General features: G+C 38.7%; 1 protein-coding gene across 1 annotated transcript in view; it reads right to left on the reverse strand.

The window, feature by feature from the left end:
- Positions 1-269: 269 nt before the first annotated feature.
- LOC143281234 (E3 ubiquitin-protein ligase rnf8-like) overlaps positions 270-25,386 on the reverse strand; it is a 26,089-nt gene continuing 972 nt past the window's right edge. The window contains exons 2-9 of the mRNA XM_076586330.1: positions 24,326-24,442; positions 20,815-21,083; positions 13,675-13,903; positions 12,254-12,490; positions 9,968-10,147; positions 9,283-9,487; positions 4,905-5,546; positions 270-2,119 (exon numbers count right to left, since the gene is read on the reverse strand). Of these exons, the coding sequence (XP_076442445.1) occupies positions 2,079-2,119; positions 4,905-5,546; positions 9,283-9,487; positions 9,968-10,147; positions 12,254-12,490; positions 13,675-13,903; positions 20,815-21,083; positions 24,326-24,442 (1,920 nt within the window). The 3' untranslated portion in view covers positions 270-2,078. The remainder of the gene's footprint in view (positions 2,120-4,904; positions 5,547-9,282; positions 9,488-9,967; positions 10,148-12,253; positions 12,491-13,674; positions 13,904-20,814; positions 21,084-24,325; positions 24,443-25,386) is intronic.

Here is a 25,386-nt window from a genome sequence, read left to right on the forward strand (position 1 = left end):
TTTCACAAATTTCTCCATTAAAAAGTACACTCTCATAAGAAAACTTAGAATATGTTTGCTTGGTTTCTTTTTTTTTTTTTTTTTTTTTTTTTTTTTTGACGTTTCCATTATTTTTACTTTTCAAGTTATACATATTCATACAGCCTTACGGTCAATGCGCTGGACTTCCAATCTGAGGTTGCTGGGTTTGATCCCAGTATCAGCATTCATGCATGCACAAACAAGCTGTGTTGCTTAAAAAAAATGCAACTTTCACTTTATTGCAGCACCAACCAAATATGTAAACATTCCTTTTTTTTTTCTTTTTTTTTACAATTTGCTCACAGAAAATAAGAACACATCTCTCTATAAAAAAAAATAATTAAAAAAAAGTACAGATTCGAACGGTTTAGTTTCCGTATAAAATATAACATATATATATATATCTATACAAAAAAACCCAGTCTGATAAGCAAGTTTTCCTTTTTCTTTTTTCCATTAAAAAAAAAAAAAAAAAAAAAAAGGTCTTTAAATTCAATTAACAATTCCCCAGAATCTTTAGACTGCTGCCATTGATTTGAGCAGAATGCTTGCTCATTGGAGATGTAACCTGTGTCATCCGATGCACATGCTTGTGTTGCAGCCAACATCGTGTTCAAGTGATGCACTTTCTGAGCTGAAATAAATTATGAACAGTCTTGTGGTGATGTACTCACGATGTACATGGGCATGAATCCAGCTAGTAAAAAACGTACCAGATATACCTGGACACCTGTTTCACAAGACTAAAAAGCTGGATCTGCTTGTCAGACAAGAGAACAAAGCTGCAATGAAGTATATTGTCTGGAACAATTGGTTTGTTTTACATTGAATTAAAACATAACTGCCAAATATAAACATATAAACCATGCATAAGCTACTTACTCAGTGTAGTACAATTTGGGATAGTTGATGAAACAATATAAAAGTGACAGCCTGACACTTGACTACTTATCTGAAGCAGGATAAGCTTTGTGCATTAAGCTTCATGTTTGCATGAAAAACAAAATACAGTCAAGGAAAACCAGACATGCATTTGATTTCATTTTAAATGACAGAAAAACATGTAAAAATATTACCACATCTCTTGTAACCTTTTTGTTAAGCACCATTTGTCATGTGTAGTCTGCTTCTGATTACATTTTCACTACCTTCAAAGGCTCCACTGACCTATTTCATGTAAAGCAGTAGACACTATCACTTCGATTCTATAAATTTATATCCAGGCTTGTGTTTTTCCCAGTCTCCGAGGCTCTTTTCGGAAGTTGTTACAATAATTCAAAAATCTTCAGTTGTACTGTACACACATCATCGACTAGTAATACAGATGATGCTGGGCACCAGACCATGTGCTAAAGTCAGCTACATACCTTCCCCCCGTAAGACTAGTGTCCCAGTGAAAACCAAAGGCATATTATCATTACATAGGATAGAGCACTACCTGAACTGTTTCTGAAGAGAAGGCAGCTTTAAAGCTGTGGTGAACTGGAACATGATTTCACAATACAAGACATCAGCAAGACATTGGGAAACTCCATTAAAACTGTTTCTCTTCTCCACTAGATTTAGTATTGCCACCAGCTTGCCTCAACATTACACCTTTTTATTATACTGCATTGACAGATCTTTGGTCCTTAAAATGCTGTGCATGCATTAAAATATATGATACAAACATTTCAAAAATAATGGACCTTCAAGAGTGCTTTACAAGTATTGTTTGGAAGAGCACCAAATACAATCTGCAAGGGCAACATTTCCATTAACTTGATGATTAAGTAATGCTGCTCTACTTATTACTATGAATGCATCAAGCAACTACTAATGACTTAAGACACTAAGCTCTTGTATATTTCATGAACTATCCAACAAGAAGTATCACATCAATTATGTACCTTAAGTACATAGTTGATCATTTCAAATCACATCTGTTGAGTCTTTTTTTTTTTTATATATGTAGTATTGATTCACAGTTCACAAAATTCTCTGATGCAAAGCAGTAAAGCATGTGTTTGTGACAGCCACCATCAGTCATCAGTGTGCACTGTACCCTTTCAGTGTCATCACCGATATGGACACCCATTGGCCCAGTGACCTCTGGCACCTGCAACACAAATATAACTGTGATTACAGTGAACTAAACATACATAGATTTCTGCAACTAGATCTGAGAACTGTATATGCATGCGCGTGTGTGAATGCATGTACGCACAAACATTAATGTTCAAGGTGCAAACACTGCAATCCAGAAAGAACAACAAAACTTGAACTCTGTGTCATTCCATGAAAAACAAAGCTGCCTTAACCCTTTGAGCCCTGACCACCGCTTTACCGGTGGTGGGGAGGGGTGGCATAATGCCTGGCCACCGGTTCAGCGGTGCGTAAACACTTGTGTCGTGTTTTGCTATTGGTTGACTTATACTGAAGAGCCAATCAGAAAAACCGTAATATTCCGACGCCAACGAACGCAGTACTAACATTGCCGCACCCCCTCACTGTTTTGTGCATGTGCTTTGGATAAAAAAGATCGATTTCTACCATGAAGCGTGCAGAGACTCAACCTGACACGCCTCCTTTGATCAACTGATTCTGCATGCTCAGATTCATTTTCAACATCAATATCTATAGCAAAATCATCCGATTCTATTCCACCTCACTATCAGAGTAATCATTGTCATCCTCTACTTCCGATAAATCATCAAGCATATCAATTACTTGCTGCCTTTTGTACAGTTGTTTTCTCACACGTTTTGTCCCTGATTTCTGCCCTGACGGGCCAGGTTGGGACTCTACACGCTTCAAGTGTTTATGCACCGCTCAACCGGTGGCTGGGCATTATGTCATTTTTCTCTAAAGCGGTGGTCAGGGCTCAAAGGGTTTAATACCAATTATTTGCAAATTTTGGCTCAGGAGCTCAGGCAAAAGGATTATAATTGCTCAGGAACTCAGGGCTCAAAGGGTTAATTCTTCTCTGTGTTCACACAGTTATCACCAGTCCAAATTGCAAAATTTCTGAGATCAGAGGGTAAACGGCTGCATAGTCAAAACTATACACTGAAATGATTAGCATGGGTCGTAATCTGAAATTCTCAAAATTCTTTACAGTAAGGCCAGGGGCCAGGGATCTAATAGGAACTGACAGGGTAATGGCCCTGCTGAAAGACACTGGAGGGTGGAAGTCCCTATCCCCCAAAACAGACAATCATTTCAACCCTACAGAGTTTACAGCCTTGGCAGGCACCCCTGTCATATTCATGCAGAAAACTGTAGAAAATATACTGCAATTGGTCGGGGTTTTTTCTTCCTCCAAATTGACACGTGGGGACACAGCTGGAAATATTGTAGAAGCCACTTTCCTTTGTTTGCAGTTTATCATTAAGCATACACACACACACACACACACACACACACACAGTGGGGACACAGCTGGAAATATTGTAGAAGCCACTTTCCTTTGTTTGCTGTTTATCATTAAGCACACACGCACACACACACACACACACACACACGTATGTATGTAGGAACTTGTACATCATTATAATGAAATTAATCTTGACACCAAGGCAATGCTCTGGCACAGAGCTAAATGAGTCAAATGTCAGCACAATTTAAATTTGAGGGTCTGTGGTTTCATAGTTTCAGACTCATGATAGTGTTTCTAGAATGAGTCATTTCACATAAAAATGAACTATTGTAATATTTATACTCATTTAATGTAATGACAAATATTTTCCACTGCCTGAAACAAGTGCCAATGGCTATGAAAGTTTTGACAAACTGCAACACTGAAAACACCACACAAAAGAGGAATCTCTTTGCTCCTTCATAACAACCCGTTTCTGATTCCTATCATCACTGGTTATTGACCTTAAAGTACAAGTTTACAGGAAGCAATCATTTTGAATCATGTGTGTGTTTGCGTGCCTGTATCACTGTCGGACTCTTTTCAAAGCAGAAAGAGCAATAAAAGTATTCATGCAAAAAAAATATTCCCTGTGGACTGCCAGCACTTCCTCTTCATTTGTGGGCTGTTATTCTCATGTGCACTGATATACACTGTGGGCTTTTACATGTATGACCGCTTTTACCCCCGCGGCCGCTATGTAGGGAGTTATACTCCATTTTCAGAGGGGTGCATGCTGGATATGTTCTTGTCTTCATAAACCACCAAACGCTGACATGGATTATGGGATCGTTTACATGCATATTTGATATTCCGCGTGTGCATACACATGAAGGGAGTTCAGGCACTAGCAGGTCAGCACATCTGTTGACCTGGCAGATTGGAAAAATCTCCAATCTTTACCCACCAGGTGCTGCTGTGACTGGGATTCAAACCTGGGACCCTCACACTGAAAGTCCAACGTTTTAACCACTAGGTTGTTGCACCCATCTGCCAGCATTGACTCTTAACAGAGTGAGCCTGGCTATGGCTGTACATGGGGGAGGACAAGCAGCATCGATGTAATGCCACTGAAATGATGTGAAAGATGGGACAGGAAAAAAGAAACATTTCTAGATTTTTAACAAAACCACAGAGCCAGTCTAATTTTGCCCTCAAACCTAGTGTAAGTTAGACGTCGGCAATAAGCCAGGTTTGTACCTGCCCAGAAGAAAATACTGTTTCAATGACAGGCCTGCTCAAATCAACATATCAAGACTGTTTCAATGAATCCTGCCCAAACAACACATAAAGGCTGTTTCAATGACAGGCCTGCCCAAATCAACACATAAATACTGCTTCAATGAATCCTGCCTAAATCAACACATAAATACTGTTTCAATGACAGGCCTGCCCAAATAATACATAAAAACTGTTTCAATGACAGGCCTGCCCAAATCAACACACTCCTCTCTCAGAGTGGTATGTCAAAATAAAGACCACTTACCACATTTAAAACACCGACCATAACCTCCATAGTATGCTCCGGTGCCTCGGACATAATCACCATCATTGTCTTCTTCCTCCTCAGAATTGGTGTGACCACTCCCAAAGTCGTCATCGTCATCTTCCAAAATGTTATGACCATAAAGAATCCGCTCCAGCTCGTCAGACATTCCTCCCATGCTGTCATTGTCACTGTCAGAATCCACATCACTGATCAAAATGGGGGCAGCAGCAGCAGCATAGTCAACAACAGCACCATCTACACTCTCATCTGGAGATCCTATTGTGATCGTAGCACCCACAGATGGCACTGTAGTTTCTGTCGCTGCTGCTGCTGCATCAGCTGATGCTGCTGTTGTTGTTGTTGTTGTTGTTGCGGAAGCTGTTGGAACGTCTGTTGCTCCGACAGCTGGCGCTTGTGCTACAGCTGGTGCTGGTGCCGGTACTGGTATCGCTGGTGCTCGTACTGCTGTTGCTGGTGCATGTGGTGCAGATATGGCTCTGCCACCACGACCCACACCTCTCACCCTTCCTCTTCTTCCCCTCCCCGCTCCTCGAGCGTGGTTTCTTCTACCTCTGGCGGCTGCTCCAGAAGGCCCAGCCTTTGCTTTGTTTTCTGCTTCATCCAGCTTCTTCTCAGCCTCTGCAAAGCGCACACAGTGAAAATGAACTCAGATCATAAGAGCGAGTCTAGTCTGTGAACATGTCATGAATTCACAAAGTCTGTCGAGTGAAAGCACGTTTCTAGGACAAAACACTGTACATAGAATTGTGTCTGAAAATATCTTTTATCATGTAAAAGCAAGAAAATCCTTCCACAGGACGATCCAAGTAAGCTATCAAATGAGCAGATCTGTAGACACTGAACAAAATGATCATGTCTGTGCTGCTCTCCAGAGGTTTTCACTGGATCATAGGTGACTGTGTACATAATTTTGTAAATGTAACAAAATATCTGCCTAACGAAATTTGATTAGAAGTTGCACTTTCAAACTGATGTATGACTATCAATTTGTATCAAAGCTCCCACAATAAAACTGTTGACTCTCAAATGAGCTGTCCCTGAGCCAAACTCAAGCTGTAATTCTGAAACAGAATTAAACGTAACATATACATTTCAAGTTAATGCACCCAGTCACAAGTGTGAACTCATAATTACTTCAGCATGGTTATAGTCACCAATGTTAGAAACTGGAAAAGCTAACAGACCTATTATAATGGCCAGAGTCCAGACTTTGTACTGCTCATTCTGACATGGATTCAAGAGCACACACACACACACAAAAGGGGGAACACCAGGTTACCTACTTTGGCTTTGCTTCATGTTTGTTCTGCTGCATCGCCCACAAGTGGGCACAGCCAACAACGGACACACAACTGAACACGATATGTGAAACAGATCTTCAAGCGTAGAAAGACTTTCATCAGCTAGTAGTCAGTTAAAGTTCCTTGGGTCTCCTTATTTATGAACTTTATAAAAAAAAAATTTTTAAACCACCAAAGTTTTCTAAATGCTACAACTGACTTCATGTTAAAATAACGGGAAGTTCATTCCCTGATCACAATCATCCCCTCCCCAGTATGATTCAGTTCTCAATACTTGTTTATCTGGTCTTGTCTTCACTGATGTCAATCACATCTGAAAGCTTAACTAGTTAATCCATGTGATCTTATTTAAGGCCTAGATCTGACAACCTAAAGGATATTCTGATTGTAAACATCATTCACTGAAAACACATTCAAACTGATAACCATCCTTGCATCTGATAGGTTGTGTACGTTTAAACTTTCTTTTTAATTCAGGCAAAAAACCCAACAAAACAAAAACCAGTCTGACTTTTCTTATTCTTGTTTCAAGAACAACTTGACTCCCAAACTTGCACAAGCAATCAACAAAGATATAATGATTTTTTTTTAATGTGTATTATTGTTAAGAAGTATAATTACATAATAAGAAATACTTCTATAGATTTATCAATTCATAATGATGAATTTAAAGAGGTTTGTTTATTCTGTAACTCAGTTTCTTAACATACATGTCTTAATGGTGCTGACTCACTTGTGTAAACAAAGTGAGTCTATGTTTTAACCTGGTGTTTGGTTGTCTGTGTGTGTGTGTGTGTGTGTGTGTGTGTGTGTCTGTATGTCTGTGGTAAACTTTAACATTGCCATTTTCTCTGGAAATACTTTGTCCGTCAATACCAACTTTGGTTTAAAAATCATAGGAAAAAAAATCTTCATAATCATACCAATAAGAGTTTGTAAGTCTCCTGAATTAAGCCATGTTTCCTGTATGATTAACGATGTAATTCGTTGAGGCCATTTCCAGGATTACAAAAACACCATATAACCGCATCCCAGTTGCAGTGGCACTGCCGATGCTTTGTGAGTGACTGTGTGACCTCAATTTTCTTGTTCGCAATTAAATGGAAAGAAATACAAATTCTAGACAGAACACATACAGTGACACAGACTACATCATCGACATGTTTACTGCATGTGAATCTTTTAAAGTGGATACTCAATTAACTAGAATGAACATAACAGAGAAATTGAATAGACCGTGTCGTACTTTCCCGGCAGGTGTAACTGAACTTGTACATCTATCTAGATCTAGAAAGAAAAATTAGAGCAGCCAGCCCACCCAGTGTCCAACAGCACGGCAAAAACAATACTGAGAGACAGCTTCAGGAAACCATGGCGCCAATGTCTGGACATCGGGCCGGAAGACAAAAAAGCCTGCATCCATGGACTTCAGACTGCAAACGGGACACTTTCAGCTCCTCTCCCATCTCTACCGTCTGTAGATATCATACACTGACCAGTGCCCTTTTGGCACAGGCCCACAAAAACCTCCCATGTCCTGCAGTCCTGTCCCACCTTTGACGCTCTGACACGCCAGGCATGGCCCAGCCCGGTGGAGCTCCTGGGGAAACTGTGGGGACCGGCGGGGTCCCTGCGATGGACTGTGGACTTCGCTGTCCTGACCGGACTGAAAATCTAGCATGGCCAGGGAACGAGGAAGAAGAAGAAGAAGATCCAGAGAAAAACGGCTAAATGTTGCAATGTGATTGCGGCAATAGCCATGTCTCCTTTACTGCAGACTTTAAAGAATTCTTAATTGCCCTTAAAGAATTTTTATATGCCTGAGATACACCAAAATGATATGATTTAAACAGCGTAATTACTTGAAATATACCGCTACTGATTTATCGCTCTTAGAAAGCATGCTTAAATGTTTATCTTTTAACATCATTCGTGGATCCGCAATAGTGCAGTGAGTAAGATCATTTCTTCCCACCCGAACATGCCGGGTTCAATTCAAATCTGCACTCAGGCTCTTTTTTTTTTTTTAACCCGAGGCTTTATAATAGCAAATACAGAACACATTTTAACGATTTTTTTTTTTTTTTAAGTGTATCACAAGTGACTCTTGAAGGCCCTGCCTCTCTTCTTTTCTAATAACTTTGTATGTGTATGCAAGTATGTGTGTGGGTGAGGGGGTTTGGGAATAAATCAAGCCAGTGTACATTATTTCAGGTTTGAGTGCATTAAGCTCAATATGTTTTCCTCTTTGATCTTTCAGTCCAAACTCTTTCATGTTTTGTGGTGCATTCGATTCAGCTGTGGGCTAAGATATTGTGTGGGGTGAGTGATGAGCCTGTGGATGCAGAAATAATTTTCAGTTGGATGAATAAAGAGGAATTGTATGGTATGGTATGGTATAGTATGGTATGGTATGGTATGGTATGGTATTCACTACTGTATTCACAACTGTATTAATTTGTACTGCATTACATTGTATTGCATTATATTGTACTGTATGGTATGGTATTGCCTTGTATTTTATTTTGTTGTATGGTATGGTATGGTATTGCACGGCACTGTATTGCATGTGGAGTGATGACCTAAAGGTACCAAGTCCACCTAGAAAGCGAGAGAATCTGAGCGCACTGGTTTGAATCCCAGCAGAGTCGCCAGTATTTTCTCCCCCTCCATTAGACCTTGAGTGGTGGTCTGGACGCTAGTCATTTGTATAAGACGATAAACCGAGGTCCAATATGCAGCATGCGCTTAGCGCATGTAAAAGAACCCACGGCAACAAAAGGGTTGTCCCTGGCCAAATTCTTTAGAAAAATCCACTTCGACAGGAAAAAAAAAATTTGCATGCAGGGGAAAAAATACAAAAAAAAAGAAAAAAAGGGTGGTGTTCTCAGTAAAGCAACGCACTCTCCCTGGGGATAGCAGCCCAAATTTCACACAGAGAAGTCTGTTGTGACAAAGATGAGTAATACAATAATACAATTGTATTCTACCCCCCCCCCAACCTCCCTCCCGGTCTCCCCCACCCACCCCGACAAATGCCTGAGCAGTCCCACCTTTTCTCTCAGCCACCAGCAGTGTGCGGCGCTCCTTCATCTCAATGCTCAGCTGCTCCACCATGCGGTCAATGTAGTTGTCCAGCACAATGGAGCGCATCTGTGAGGTGACCGTTGTCCGACAGTTGGGGCACTCCTTCTTCACCGCCAGCCACTGGCGCAGGCACAGGGAACAAAACGCGTGGGAACAGTTGAGCGACGTCGCCTGCAAAAATCAGTGCAAAACAAAGCATACTGTACAATCAAATGAAAACACACTTGAAGAAACGTGCTCAGAGGGAACTGAAAGGAATATGGTCACCTGACAGCAAGTTCTGAATATAATTTAGGTTATGAAATGCAGTCTCTGAGCTTGATTAGATCTGATTTGATGTAGAGTGAAACAGAGCGAAACACTATGCATTTCATTTCAAAAGGGTAGTGGAATAAGAACTGCTAGATTTTTACATCCATCCTTTGCATTCTTCCAGCAAACAAACAAAAATTTTCATACATAAATTTCAAATATACATTCATCTGAGTACAAAACAATGAGCGTAACCAATGTTTCCAACAAAATATAAACGCTAATAATAAAACAATGCTGGAAACTATTTTCGAGAACAGTGGCCTTCACATTATCAAACAGTATCTTCACACACACACACACACACACATATATACACACACAAAAAAAAGACAAGACCTTCACAAAGAGTTCATTGCAAATGGCACACTGAAGTTCAGTCTCCATTGTTTCTGCAAACTCCGAGAGGATGGATTCTTTGGTCAGCAGCGTGTCTGCTCGTGCCCTCTCGTTCTCCACCCGACTCTCCGCCAGCTGACTCTCCAGGGCTTTCTGCTCCAGCTCCTTGTTCTCAATGATCTGGACACCATCACCATGCAACTAGCACTTCTCCTGCCATCCTGTTTTCAAGTTCCCCCGCACTGTGCTGCTCCATGAACAGACATATTTCATTGTGTGATGTATCGTACCTGATTATGTCATGCTATTAATTTCTCTCTCTCTCTTCACAGAAAATTTTGTTTAATGTGTTCATGAACTTTGAATAGAGTATATACGATCAGGACTGACATAGAGCAGAAACATTTTCCTTCTGATTTTTTTTGTAGTTGTTCCCCCCCCCCCCCCCCCCCATCCCTTCCATCCCCCCAAGACGATTAATAATTCAAGAAAGATTTTGCATCTAAATTAGGTCAGAAATTAATTAAGTATGTAACCTTTACAATCGTTTCATGGCTAAAAACTGATCCAGAGATAAACACGATCACATATATGTCACCCAATTTATCCTCCCAAAATGAATATTCCCATTAGGCAAAAAATGAATGTAATACCAACATAACTTTCACTTGTGTACAGTATAGTATCAAAACCTGTGTTAAACATTCACAGATTTCAATTCAACAAACCTCTTTAAGTTATTTTCCAACTCACTGATAAACCCCAACAGTCAAAACTAAAGTCTCTTTTCAACTTTCTAATATACCACCACAGGCCAACCACAGTAATTTTTCAACTCACTAATATACCACCACAGGCCAAACCAAAGTAATTTTTCAGCTCACTTACCATCACAGGCCAAACCAAAGTAATTTTTCATCTCACCAATATCCCACCACTGGCCAAACCAAAGTAATTTTTCATCTCACCAATATCCCACCACTGGCCAAACCAAAGTAATTTTTCATCTCACCAATATCCCACCACTGGCCAAACCAAAGTAATTTTTCATCTCACCAATATCCCATGACAGACCAAACAAAAGTAATTTTTCATCTCACCAATATCCCACCACAGGCCAAACCAAAGTAATTTTTCATCTCACCAATATCCCACCACAGGCCAAACCAAAGTAATTTTTCATCTCACCAATATCCCACCACTGGCCAAACCAAAGGAATTTTTCATCTCACCAATATCCCACCACTGGCCAAACCAAAGTAATTTTTCATCTCACCAATATACCACCACAGGAAAAACCAAATCCATTTTTCAACCCACTAACATACCACCACAGTCCAAACCAGTCAACTCACTGATAAAGCACCACAGAATAAACCAAAAAGATTTTTTCCCCTAAAATTACATATTATCTAACACACTTAACGTGACCCACTGGTGCAGACTCAAGCAAGAGTTTGATTCCTTCCTTCCTGTCCTGTGCAAACCACTAGTCCACATAAGCGGAGAAATCGAAAGTAGCTGGGGCTAGTTGCCTCCATTCTGTTTATATATTCACCAATACAACTCTGAATGATAGTCAGTCATGTCCGACTATGACCATCAGAAGAGCAGAGGAGGCAACTGTTGCCCTGACTGTTTGGGTTAGAATTTTATTACAGAGTACCCTGCCCAAATTACATCCCCATTCTCTGGGCCAAGAAGGCTTCAGAACAGTCCGCTCTGGGGTGGTCTCCAAAGGCCAACCAGCTGCCAACTGCCAAGGCTCAGAGATGCCAACCTCTGTCAAGTGTTTGTAGGAACAATCAGGAAATTTAGAAGAACATTTGGTAAGAACACTCAGACTCCAAGCCAAATCAGCAAACAGGCACAGATGCTGTTTGACCGAGACGCAACTTAATTTAGCCATGTTCTCTCTTGTTTGGGCAAACGATTAAGCTTATTAGTCCACTCAATGCTGTTTCACTGCAAACATGCATGCGATTAGCTGAGCATCATCATGTAAGACCAAAGTTAGTAGTGACTGCCCTGGACTCGTGATCGATAAGTCTAGCGTGTCTGGGTAATGTTACGACAGGAAAGCATGTGACCATACTATGCAGTGAAAATGAACTCATTGGAACATTTCTGACCTTGGCATAACGTCAGAACAAACTACGATTGAGCATAACAAAATATGGCGAAATCATTACAGCTGGCATCTCTGAAGGCTGCAGGGCTAAGAGCCGGTGCAATACAGGACCACAGGCTAAAAAGACTTGCCAAAACCCAAACCAAAGCAGCTACCTGTTGCAGGCGGTCTCTCTCCCCCTGCAGGCGGTCCTGCAGCTCCTTGTCCTTCTCCTGCACGGCTTTCTCCTTCTCCCTCTGCAGCCGCTCCTCCACCTGGCTCTTCTCCACCGCCAGCAGGTCCAACCGCTGCTGCATCTGACTGCGCAGCATCTCCTCCCGGGCACGCAGCTGCTCCTCCATCTGCTGCCTCATCTGCTCCTCTGCTGCGGCTTTCTCCATGGCCAGCTGTTTCTGTTCCAAGGCAGAGGAGATGGATCTATATTTTTCTTCTTTTTTGGTTTTGTTTTTGGATTGATATGGATATTCATACAGCACATATCTTCAGTCAGGGACTAAGCTCTAAGTGCTTTACAAACATGAAGTCATATGCACAGCAAGCTGGGTAGAGCCAACTGAGAACTGCCTCTTTGCACTCATCATTCATTACCTGTGTCATTCAGTCAGGCTTTAATCACACACACACACACACACACACACACACACACACACACATGATCCATATTACAGTGGATTTTACTAGAAAAATTTTGTCAGGGACAACTCTTGTTGCTGTGCATAACGTGCATGCTACACACAAGACATTGGTATATCGTCTCAGCTGAGTGACTAGCATCTGTACCACTGTACAGAGCTTGACAGTTCTGGGAGTCAATAACATCTATCTACATTTTCAAATACCAGAAAGTAATTGGTAAAATGAATGCTAAGTTCAATCATGACTACAGAGACAAGGATTCTTAATAACACTTTGATTTATAAACAAAAAGTCAAACATAAGTGAAACATGTGTTAAGTATTTGTTTGAGAGCAATATTTAGATTCTATTTATGTTCATTGAAATTTAGAATAAAGTGAATAAGACCAGCACGGTAGTCCCACTTTGCAAAATGTTGAAATTACTGAGCTGGAAATCACATCAACATATATGTATTCCTGAACTGAATGATTTGAAGAATTTACACACATTTTAAAAAAATCAGATAAAAAAATCTTTAAAAAGCAAAAACTAAAACAAAATTATTTGAATTTCTAGTTCTTTACTCACACCACACTTAGAACCAGTGTGTGTAAAAGTAAAAACACTAACTTATACTCTTATACTACTCCATTCACAACTTATACTCCATTTACAATCTTCAGCTTATACTCCATTCTTTATTTACAATGTACAGTTTATACCCCATTTACAACTTAAAACTTATACTCCATTTACAACTCACAGCTTACAGTCCATTTACAACTCACAGCTTATACTCCATTCAGACCTTCATATTCCATTTATACACCATTTAGAACTTAATCAACTTAATGCTCCACCTGTAGCTTACATTCTATTTACAACATAATCATCCATTTACACCTTATACTCTATTCAAACCACAGCTTAAACTCCTGACGATCCTTCCTTTCCTTACCTGTTTGCTGTCCAACTCATTGACTCTCTCCTCCTGCTCCTTCTGCTTCTCCTCAATCACCTGCCTCTCCTCCCGCTCCTGCTGCAGCTGCTGAGTGATGGCCCACTTCTCCTCCTCCTTCTCCTTCAGCTGCTGGGCCAGAATGCGCAGCTGCTCCTCGTACTGTGACTTCAGCCTCTCCTGCTCTCTCTTGGCCTCCGCATCTTCTTGGCTGTTCTCTTTTTCCTCCCTGCCCAGCACAAATATCAGTTGAACCAAATCGCTGGTCTGTTTCGCTATGTTTTTTTGTGTTTTTTTTCAAGACCATTCTTCTTTCCTGAAACGATGATGATTTTTTTCTTTTTTAATCAAACAGTACATGATAAACGCACGTAAGGAGACAAGTATATACTTCTTCCTGTGCGAACGAAAACAGCACTGTTTGAAAAAACATTATGTAAAAGCTTTTTTTTTTTTTTAAACAGATTTTTAAAATATAAAGAAAAATAAAAAAGAGAAAAGTATTATTCCAAACTGGTACAGTGAACACAAAAGCAAGCAATATATCAAAACCTGTACCTTTGGTTTTACTTTAGAATTAAAAATAAATACATAAATACCATTTATTGGATACATCCTACGAAATTTCAAGGCTTGTACCTCAGCTCCATCAGGTAAAGAACATGGCGACCAATTGGTTTAAACATTTTTAATATCAAGAAACAAGGTACAATACAGCGTTCAATTAATAAGACTTGAGCAACAACAAGCATGAGCTTATATCGTGCTCGTTCATATGCAACAAGCAATACATAAACGCAATGGCGAAAATACATTATTTGACAATGAAAAGAAGGTTGAAGTGCAAGACAAAACTAAACTAAACAAGAAAAAACAACAACAACAAAAACACCAAAAAAACCCACCCCAAACTACTATTACCGCAACTACCACTGACAACAACAACAATGAAAATATTAATGATAATACTAATACTAACATAGTAGCAACAATAATAACACACTGGAAAGTGAACATCACCTAAGGAGTAATGCAATGGGAGAAGGAGAGAGAGGGAGAGAGAGAGAGAGAGAGAGAGAGAGAGAGAGAGAGAGAGAGATTACAGAGGGAAACCGGGGCCATTCATCAAAATAACTGTTCACTATAACTGCAGAGAATATTTCATTGTGAATCTTTTAAGACTTGAATCTTTTTGATTGTTCAATAAAGTCTTGTACAGTCAAGAATATGTGTTCATTCTCAAGGGAACTAATAACTCGGTCACCTCGTAATAACGTATTTAAGTTTGTACTATTTGCAGGGAGAGTAGCAATTGTATTCTCTCTTATATTGTTGTAATTTGGGCAGTGTAAAAGAAAGTGTTCAACTGTCTCTGCAGGATATCCACAAGAACAATTTGTATCCAGTCGAAGATGACGATCAAACAAATCTTGGTTAAGATTGCTCATATTTAAGCGAAGTCTACAATGATGAATTTGTTCTTCTCTGTTACCAATGTAATAATGTGGGGGGACGGCTGTGTCACTAGAGGAAAGATATCTTTTTAACAGGCTTAAAGAATCACTACATTTTATGTTATCAGGGACACTGTTCCATAGTTTGGTTGTAGATGGAATAAATGAATCAGAATATAAGTTGGTTTTACAATGTGGCACGGCTCTCTCAAGTGGTCTACGTCTGTGGTAAGGATTATTATCTGAAACTAGAGGGGGTGTGAGGACAGACAAGTAGTTTGGACAGTTACCGTGCACCATTTTGTGATATTGTATTAGTTTGTGTCTTTGTCTACGTTCCTTTAAAGAACATAAACCTGACTCTTCATGCAATTTTGTATGACTTGTTCCTTTTACTGCTCCTACTATGATTCTTATAGCTTCTAAATGAAGTGATTCTAACATGTTTGACTGAGCATCACTGCAGTTATCCCACAGAATATCTGCGTAATCAAAATGAGGTAAAATAAATGATTTATACATGGTCTCTAATGCTTTTCTGTTTAATTTATATTTGTAATATTTCAAGCAAGAAATCAACATTCTTACCTTATTGGCAATACCGTTAATATGTTCCCCCCATTTACAATCATCTTGTAAAATGACGCCAAGGTGTTTATGCGTACTGACATTTTGAAGGATGTTCTCATTGAATACCAAGGGTAAGGCTTGTTGATTAACACGGATTATATTTAGCAGATCTGTTTTTCCTTCGTTGAATTTTACTTTCCATCTATTTGCCCACTCCACAATTCTCTCCAAATCAGAGGTAATTATTTCTGCTCTAATATGTGGATCTGAAAGTGCTAAATATAAACTAGTGTCATCAGCAAAAAGTTTTATAACAGATTCAATATCTGTAATTATGTCATTTATATACACTAGAAAAAGCAGAGGGCCCAGTACAGATCCCTGTGGAACACCTGCAGGTACTAATTGTAAATCTGATTTTTCACCCCTTAACACTACAGTCTGGAATCGTTGTGACAGATAGTCTTGAAAGAAGTCTAGTAATTTGCCACGTATACCAATGGCGTTTAACTTTAATAAAAGACCCGTGTGCCACACCCGATCAAAAGCCTTTGAAATATCAAAATATACAACTTGGGTCGGGATACCTTGGTCATAAGCACCACATAAATCATCATAAATATTTATTAATTGGTTAACAGTTGAATCACCAGGAATAAATCCAGATTGTGCATGTGTAATGATACTATTTATTGTAAGATAGTGATATACGTGTCTGTGAATACATTTTTCTAGTAATTTGCCTACACAGCTTAATAATGAGATGGGACGGTAATTTGAGCACAGCTCCCTTTCACCTTTTTTATGTAAAGGTGTCACATGTGCGATTTTCCAAAGCAATGGAAACCTGCCTTGATCCAAACATTTATTAAATAGTTTGGTTAGTGGTTCAGATATAATGTGGGCAGATGCAGTGAGTAATCTGTTATGTATAAGATCTGGCCCAGCTGCTTTGTTTTTGTTTAATGTTTGTAATACCTCATTCACTTCTGGGACTGTTAAACTTAATTCAGATATTTCAGTTTCTAACATAGGGATGACTGGAAGAGTACTATTGCTAGATTCTATCGTAGACTGTTTAACAAAATATCCATTAAATATGTTAGCTTTATCTTTATTTGTGTAGTACATCTTATCGTTAAATAATAACGGTGGTATTTCATCTGAATCGACACCCTTCTTACTCATAAACGACTTAACCAAGTGCCACCAATTTTTGTTACCAAATTGTGAAGGATCAGAAGCCTTTTTATTCAATTCTTCTAAGTATTCTATTTTCCTATTTCTAACTTTTGATACTACAAAATTCCTAAACTGACGGAAACTTTGCCAGTCTCCTGGCAAATTGCTTCTTTTTGCTTTCTTGTGGAGGTCTTTACGTTGTTCAATTAAGAATAGAATTTCATCGGTCATCCATAGTGTATTACCAGAGCAGATTTTAACCTGCTTGAAAGGCATGCATAATTTAGCTATATCAAGTAAAATTTCACTAAACAGTTCTGCACTTTCATCTACAGTTTCCTTGGACAATACAATATCCCAATTAATCCCTAATAGTAAACGTTGTAATTTTTCCACATCTAACTTCTTGTAGTTATAGATAGTCCTCTTAAATGACGTTTTTCCAGTAACTGAATTCTTTATATAAACACAAGGAACACTGTGGTCACTACAGATGGGGGATAAGACAACAACAGATTGGATGATTTGTGGACTTTGGGTTATTATCAAATCTAAACAAGTACTGGTAGTTTCAGTCACCCGTGTAGGTTGATTGGTCAATTGATGCAAGTCATATAGGTTTAATATGTCAAGGAAGTGCTGTGATGGTCTGTTCAAGAAGTCAGTATTAAAATCTCCAAATATTACGAACTTACTTGACGTACTGTTTGCTTTATTAATACTATCACTAATTAATTGCCAATAATTCACTGGTGAATTAGGAGGACGATAAAAAGACCCAATAAGTAAACTTCTCTGATCAAGTTTTGTTTCAATCCACACAGCTTCTAAGTCAGGTACTGAGAGGTCGTGGCGTACTTTACAATATAGAGATTGTTTTACATAAATTGCAACACCACCGTGAGGGTCATTTGGCCGGTCACGTCTGAAAGGTGGGTGAAAATTAGTCAGTAGTATGTCGTTGTTACAAACGGTATCCGAAAGCCATGTTTCGGAAACAGTAATCACATCACAATTGCTTAATTCCACGTCTAGAATGTCAATCTTATTTCTCAGACTTTGAACATTGATATGTATGGCACGGAGCTCACCACCTACAGCTGGTCCTGGGTTAAGTTCAATGTCACCTGCTAATATCAAAAACATGAAGAAGAAGAAAACTATGTATCTTGCAATGTCACAACTGTTACAGTCTTTACCACTGGTTCTGTTCATACATTTGATATAGGCTTCTCTATTAATGATTAAAGTATATGTATCAACAAAAAAGTGCACAAAAATAGCTAAACTTACACGATTTTCATTCCTAAAACATGTTAAAATAATACAAGGTAATACCATTCGTATATCGGTGAGAACAATGCAACTCGAGGCCCTAGCAACAGAATAGAAGAAACCAACCCTGGCCCTGTAGACACTGATGTCAACAGCCATTAGGTGACAACACTCTGCAGAATGGAGAACAGGAAAACAGGGCATTGGATTGTGTTCATTTGGAGTGTAATCTCTCTAAGGGTGAAGAAGATATAGTAAGAAAGTGCATACATATTAAGCTATTTTTAATATCTAGTAAGAATGAAGATAAAGTGGACAATTTCAGCAATATGCAATATAAAGACAAATCAAGTAAACAAACAAAAAAATAGCTCAGCGACAGATGAGCACAAGCATAATATGGATCTCCCTCAAGCCAGGTTGTGATCACACAGCATTTTAACTGTGAAAAAAAAAAGTGAAAGTGTTCAGATTCATTAATATGTTTAACACATGAATATACTGAAAAAAAATGCATATTCTCATCTCTTCTGTACAGTCTTACAGAAAACGTTGTGTTCCAGTTAACTGTTCACAGTAAATCAAACACGCCTTCCCTCTCTCTCTTTCTCACACACACATACACATGCACACACACACACACACACACACATACACGCACGCACACACACACACACACACACACACACACACACACATGTAAGCACGCTTGCATGCCCGTTCATGAACGACTGTGGGCGCACGTGCAAGGGATGGTTTACATTCATAACAACAGACATTCCAGAATCCAGGTATGATTTCGAAAATGTCCAGTTTGTGACAAGGCGATGTGTTATGCTATTTCAAGGTTACAATAGCTATACATTAAACCATTTGCAAGGTTATGATGCATAACACTGTCATGTCTCCACACAAACACACATACATAAACATATGCATATGCATACACACACGCATGCTTACAAACACACGCACACAAACACACACGCACACACATACCATGCACAAACATGCTTACACACACGCGCGCGCGCGCGCGTTCTTGCACATACGCATACACACACTTATATACGACCAAAATATGTCAAAATCATACATAGCCTTTTCCATCATCAAATAATATGGGGACTTATCCACGGACATTCCATTTACAACAGTTGCACCAGTGTCAATGTGTCAATTGATTCGATAATATAATATATGTATCACTGTATGTCACAGGAGTGCACTTATATGCGCTGGAAGGGGGAGGGGGGGAATCCGAAACCAAGTTAAAGGAGGATTTTTCCTTTAGTTTTCCAGCTGCAGCATCCTGTACAGATAGCTGAGCATTGTCTATAAACATACAAACTTCAGCAATTGCACCAACAGGTCTCAATTTTTTGAAAGATTCATGTACAGATAGTTGAGAGTCATCTCCGCTTTAGCCCCGTACATAACTACAGCCAGTGTAAAGTCAAAATTAAAGGTTTCTCAAGTCATTTCAAGTTGCCATTGACGCACAAGTATCTGATTTAAAATGCACACTTACGCATTCGAATATTATACAGTTTATTCACTTAAGTATATATGCACATGCATTAAGAATATCCACATGGTATGCTAAAGTTATGATATGTATACTTTTACTCTTTTGTATGTGACATACACACACACACACACACACACACACACACACACACACACACACACACACACACACACTTATCACCCGACACACACACGTTCACGTACACACTCACGGGCATACACGTGCGCGTGTGCGCATACACACGCACACACACCCATACACATTTCCAATATCAAGCGCAATGCGATGGGCATCAATATGTTAAAAAAATAATAATAATAATAAAAAGGCCATATTATGATTTACAAAATTTTATGCACGGAGATTTTGCATTTACTCCAAACTTTTGCAAAACGTAGCCAAACGAGACCAAAGTTATTTCAAGTCTGGTACAGAACATGAGACAACCGAATATCCTATCGATATATATTCAAATATAGATGACTCACAAGGTTAGTACAAGCAAAGTTACTGAAACAACTTAACATGCAAAGCTGTTTGAAACATGTATGTAATGTCGGGCCTATCACGTGGGTGCATCTCGCACCGCCGCGGCCCGGTTAACAGTGCGCTTGCACCGCTGTGGGAGGCGTGGCACATGTGTTGCTGGTGGGGCGATGGACACTCGATTTGTGTCTTTGCCTCTCTCTTAATTTGTTTCTTAACCAATTCTGACGACAACAGACAGACCTTACACAATTCCCAAAGCGGTTGAGGTTTTTTTTCAAATAAAGAACATGCAGTTTAAGCATGTTAACAAATAAACAGTTCAGAAAAGCAAGCAAATCCTGACAAATCAAAAATATCATATTTTAAAAGAACCATTTGAGCATAAATTGTACCAGCAGGCAACGTAATATTATTAAGGTTTGCTTTTGATTTATTTCATTTCATACAACAAAAACATCATGGTTTCCCAACCGCACCAACATGTACAAACTGCACACAAGAACGACTAAAATCTCTTGTTTAGTTTTTTACTTTTCTTTTTTCTCTTATAATTTTCTTCTTTTTTTTTGAGGGTGTTGGAGGGCTGTGGCTGTGAAGGGGAGGGGGTCCACTGTGCTGACACCATGACGCAAAGCTTACCTGCCAGCTGAGTGGTCTGACTGCGTCGACGTTTCTTCAGACTCTGCTGTCCCCTTGTGACGCTTCGACTGACCGCCATCCCCGGAGCTGGGCCTCTTCTTGCCCCCAGGTTCCTTGCGCACCTTCAGGGAGGAGAAGAAGCGATACACAAACTCGGGCGGCACTTCTGGAGACGCTGGGACCCCCAGCTGGACGATGTCCCCATCCTGCAAGGTGCACGGCTCCAGTGCCTGCAGCTTTTTTCCATTGACGGAGATGCCGTTCAGGCTCTGTCATAAACATAAGGCACTACATATATATTACGTATTACACTACATATTATTTCATTTTCTGGGATGCTAGCTAATGCAACTAAATGTACCAATCAAGATCATCAAGCATGCCTTGCTGGCGTGAGTGAAGTCCTGCCTTAATTGTACGTTGATATACAGAATTTATTAGTAACAGTAATAAGAATGTTGAAGCACCAGCACCAACTGACAAACTACTGACTATATTGATACAAATTTATTGTGTTCATACATATTTTTTTTTAAATATAAAAAAAAGAAAGAAAAGCAAAACACACACACACACACACACACAGATGTCGTGTCTATACCTAGATAGTAATACAAGGGAAATAACTACTATAAAGAGTCAAAGGTCACAGGAAGCGTGTCGACATATCTGGATCAAGATGGTGGATTAAACCGGTGTAACTATTATCAAGTATCTGTGCAATTTGAATGGTAGCACATGATAACAACACCAACCATCCACGCATACATACACACAAGATACAGATAAGACAATGGCGACGAGTATAAACCTTCTAGGTCAACCACAAGCGTTTGAAGCGGTAGGTGATGCACAAACTCTTAGCATCAAGTGGACTTCGTGGACAGAAGGAGAGAGAAGGACAAACTTTGAACGAATGTGAGAATGCGTAAGAAAAACAGACACTGAAAGAGTTTAAGATTGAAACTCAAGAGACAATGCTTTCATTCCTTAATTGTTGTATTTAGAGTTTAAGATTGAAAACTCAAGAGACAATGCTTTCATTTTTTAACTGTTGAATTTAGTTTGTGAGAAGTCTTGAATGAATATGGATGAACATAAATTTGTTTGTAATTAATTTCTTTAATGTTTACGTTTTTGAAACACAAAACAAATTCAGACATTATGAGAGTGAATCACAATGTAAAGAGTTTCCAACTGATTAAGCTGAGTATTTTTACATAGGAAGATAGTATTTCATACCTAAAACAATTACTAATTCTGTTTGATATCTGTTGGGTAATTTTAAACTGATTTTAAATTAAAGTAAGGGAGGGATGTCGTGTCTATACCTAGATAGTCATACAAAGGAAATAACTACTATAAAGAGTCAAAGGTCACAGGAAGCGTGACAACATATCTGGATCAAGATGGTGGATTAAACCGGTGTAACTATTATCAAATGTCTGTGCAATTTGAATGGTAGCACATGATAACAACACCAACCATCCACGCATACATACACACAAGATACAGATAAGACAACACACACACACACACGGAGGTTCCACAAATTTTGTATCTACTGGTAACAACAACACCCTGAGGCACAAATTAGGAAATAATGCTGACAGAATATCATTATCAATATGGATGGCTGCAAACCCCCTTACAGTATTAGTAACACAGAACTGTAAGTTCCAAAGAAAGGAAATGTTTTCAATGTACAATATGAAATTTGCTAATGACAGCAGACAAAATAACACAACGACGGGCACAATAGCCAAGTGGTTAAAGCGTTGGACTGTCAATCTGAGGGTCCCGGGTTCAAATCACGGTGACAGCGCCTGGTGGATAAAGGGTGGAGATTTTTATGATCTCCCAGGTCAACATATGTGCAGACCTGCTAGTGCCTGAACCCCCTTCGTGTGTATATGCAAGCAGAAGATCAAATACGCATGTTAAAGATCCCGTAATCCATGTCAGCGTTCGGTGGGTTATGGAAACAAGAACATACCCAGCATGCACACCCCCGAAAATGGAGTATGGCTGCCTACATGGCGGGGTAAAAACGGTCATACACGTAAAAGCCCACTCGTGTGCATACGAGTGAACGTGGGAGTTGCAGCCCACGAACGCAGAAGAAGAAGAAGATAACACAACAACTCTAAACCATATTATGTCTTTTTCTTTCAAATGAGTCAGAATGCACAATAAAGTGTACACATACAAAGTTAAGAAAACACACACATTTTCTAAAGATGTTACTACCACTGTACCAGTACACTTTCAAACAGACAGACATGTACAACAAAAAATAAAGATCTACTGATACTGATAAAGACAAACAATTGCAAAAATAGTGTGCATGTTTGTGTGTGTGTGTGTGTGTGTGTGTGTGTGTGTGTGTGTGTGTGTGTGTGTGTGTGAATGTGTGTGTGCATGTGTGTGTGTGTGTGTGTGTTTGGGTGTGTCTGTGAGTGTGTCTGTGTGTCTGTGAGTGATTGTCTGTGTGTTTGTACATGTCTGTATAGGGTGTGTGTGTGTGTGTGAGAGAGAGAGAGAGAGAGACTACGAGTGAGTGTGACTGTGTGTGTGTATGTATTTCACTCTATTTCATCTGTCAATTTATACATCTATTTCTTTTCATCTGTCAGTTTATACATCTATTTCTTTCTGCATTCAAATTAGTTATTTTGAAAGTGGTATTATATATTTTTGTTGTGTGTGTGTCATCTGTCATAAGTGTTAATTTATTTTATACATTTCTTTAGAATTACATTTAAAATAGCAGAATCTGTAAGTGGTATTTTGTTTGTTCAGTCATTTATTCAGTTAATGTTTTGTTTTGTTTTTGTTGTGTGTGAGTGTGAATCATCTGTCAATAGTGTTAATTTATGTATCATATACATTTGTCTACATTTAAAATAGCAGATTTTGTAAATGGTATTTTGTTTATTCAATCATCTATTCAGTGAATTTTTTTTTTTTATGCTGAGCTTTGATTTTGATGGATAAAGTGCTCTAGATACAACAAATTACATCATGTTACATTATATTACTTGCAAACACAAATAATGAAATATACCCCTAAAACAGTCATACACATAAAAGCTCGCTTGCGACAAGTTGTGTATACCCATACAAGTGAATATATACATAGAAGTTGCAGCCCACAAACAAAGAAGAACAGAAATACATATCCACCCATATTCACACTATTATCACACTCACAGATTAGAATTGTATCATTTTAAGCAACACTTATGTGTGTATAAACACAACTGCACAATATTCACACACCCACACACATACACACACACACACATCACATACACGTACCCAAAGACACACACACAGAGAAGCACACTTCAATAAATAATATTAATAAGCAATATTGATACATAGTAAATCATACTAACACACTGACAAACAGTGATCAAAATACACACACATATACTAAATGGTGCAATTATTTGAATAATTAAAATTAAAAATATAATAAAATGCCAAAAAGACAGATGTTAGGAACCTTGTTGTCTGTTATCGTCCAAGTCCTGTCGTCCTTTCTGTTGATGACGGCATGACAACGTGAAATTGTTGTGGACAGAATTGTGTATGTTGCTTCTGCAGCTCGACCGATCTTCACCTGAACATCAGTAGTTCATATTTCATTAATCATACCAATTTACCATTGTCTTTTACTTTTCACGCAATATGACTATACAATTCTATGTATACTATTACTACACACCCTAATCCCAACACTTGCATTACTCTGCATATATTATCAGATTGTTAAATAACAGTTGCAAGAGATTTTTTCTTTTTCAACTGCGATTTACTTTTGATAATTACTAGTTAGTAGTTTTAGATTAGCAATTTGGGCACTTAACATGACTTAATTTGCTTAAGGCTGAGTTTCTCATTTCAGCAAGTTTGAACTTTTTTTTCTTTTTCTTTTTTCCCCCTGACTTTCTTGGGTTGACCACGGTTTTATTTTGTATATGAATTCATTATAACAATTCAGAATAGGTGGAAAAGAAAGGGGAAAAAAAGAAAGAAAAAAAACTGAATACACTACAGTGAACATTAACAATAACATTGTCATAATAAGTCATTATACTTATATATGGTCCATTTCATAATCAACTCAAAACGAGACAATAGCCAAGACCAATACCCGGCATTCCATAACTGTGTCATTGTAATCAATAGCTTTTTTTTTCTCTTTAGAAATCAAAGTTTTTTTCTTTATTCTATATATTGTTCTTTTTTTTCTTTTCTTTTTTTTCTTTTTTAATCAATTTGGTCAAGGTGGACACATTTTCATCATGTGTAACAGTGCAGTTTTATAACATATAATATACATTATACCTTGCATCGACACATAGTTATGGACACTTTGCTTAGCTAACGTAATGTGAAAAGAACACAACCCATACATTGTTTTCTGAAAAAACAACAACAAAAAAACATATGAAGTAGGTTATGTATGAACACATTTCCTCTAGTTTTCCATACGTGACTATATAAAACACCCATTACACAGTCATGTTAAACATTATTACTGCAGACACATAAGTGCACATG

This window comes from Babylonia areolata, chromosome 4 (assembly GCF_041734735.1).
Source record: "Babylonia areolata isolate BAREFJ2019XMU chromosome 4, ASM4173473v1, whole genome shotgun sequence".
Taxonomy (NCBI): Eukaryota; Metazoa; Mollusca; class Gastropoda; order Neogastropoda; family Buccinidae; genus Babylonia; species Babylonia areolata.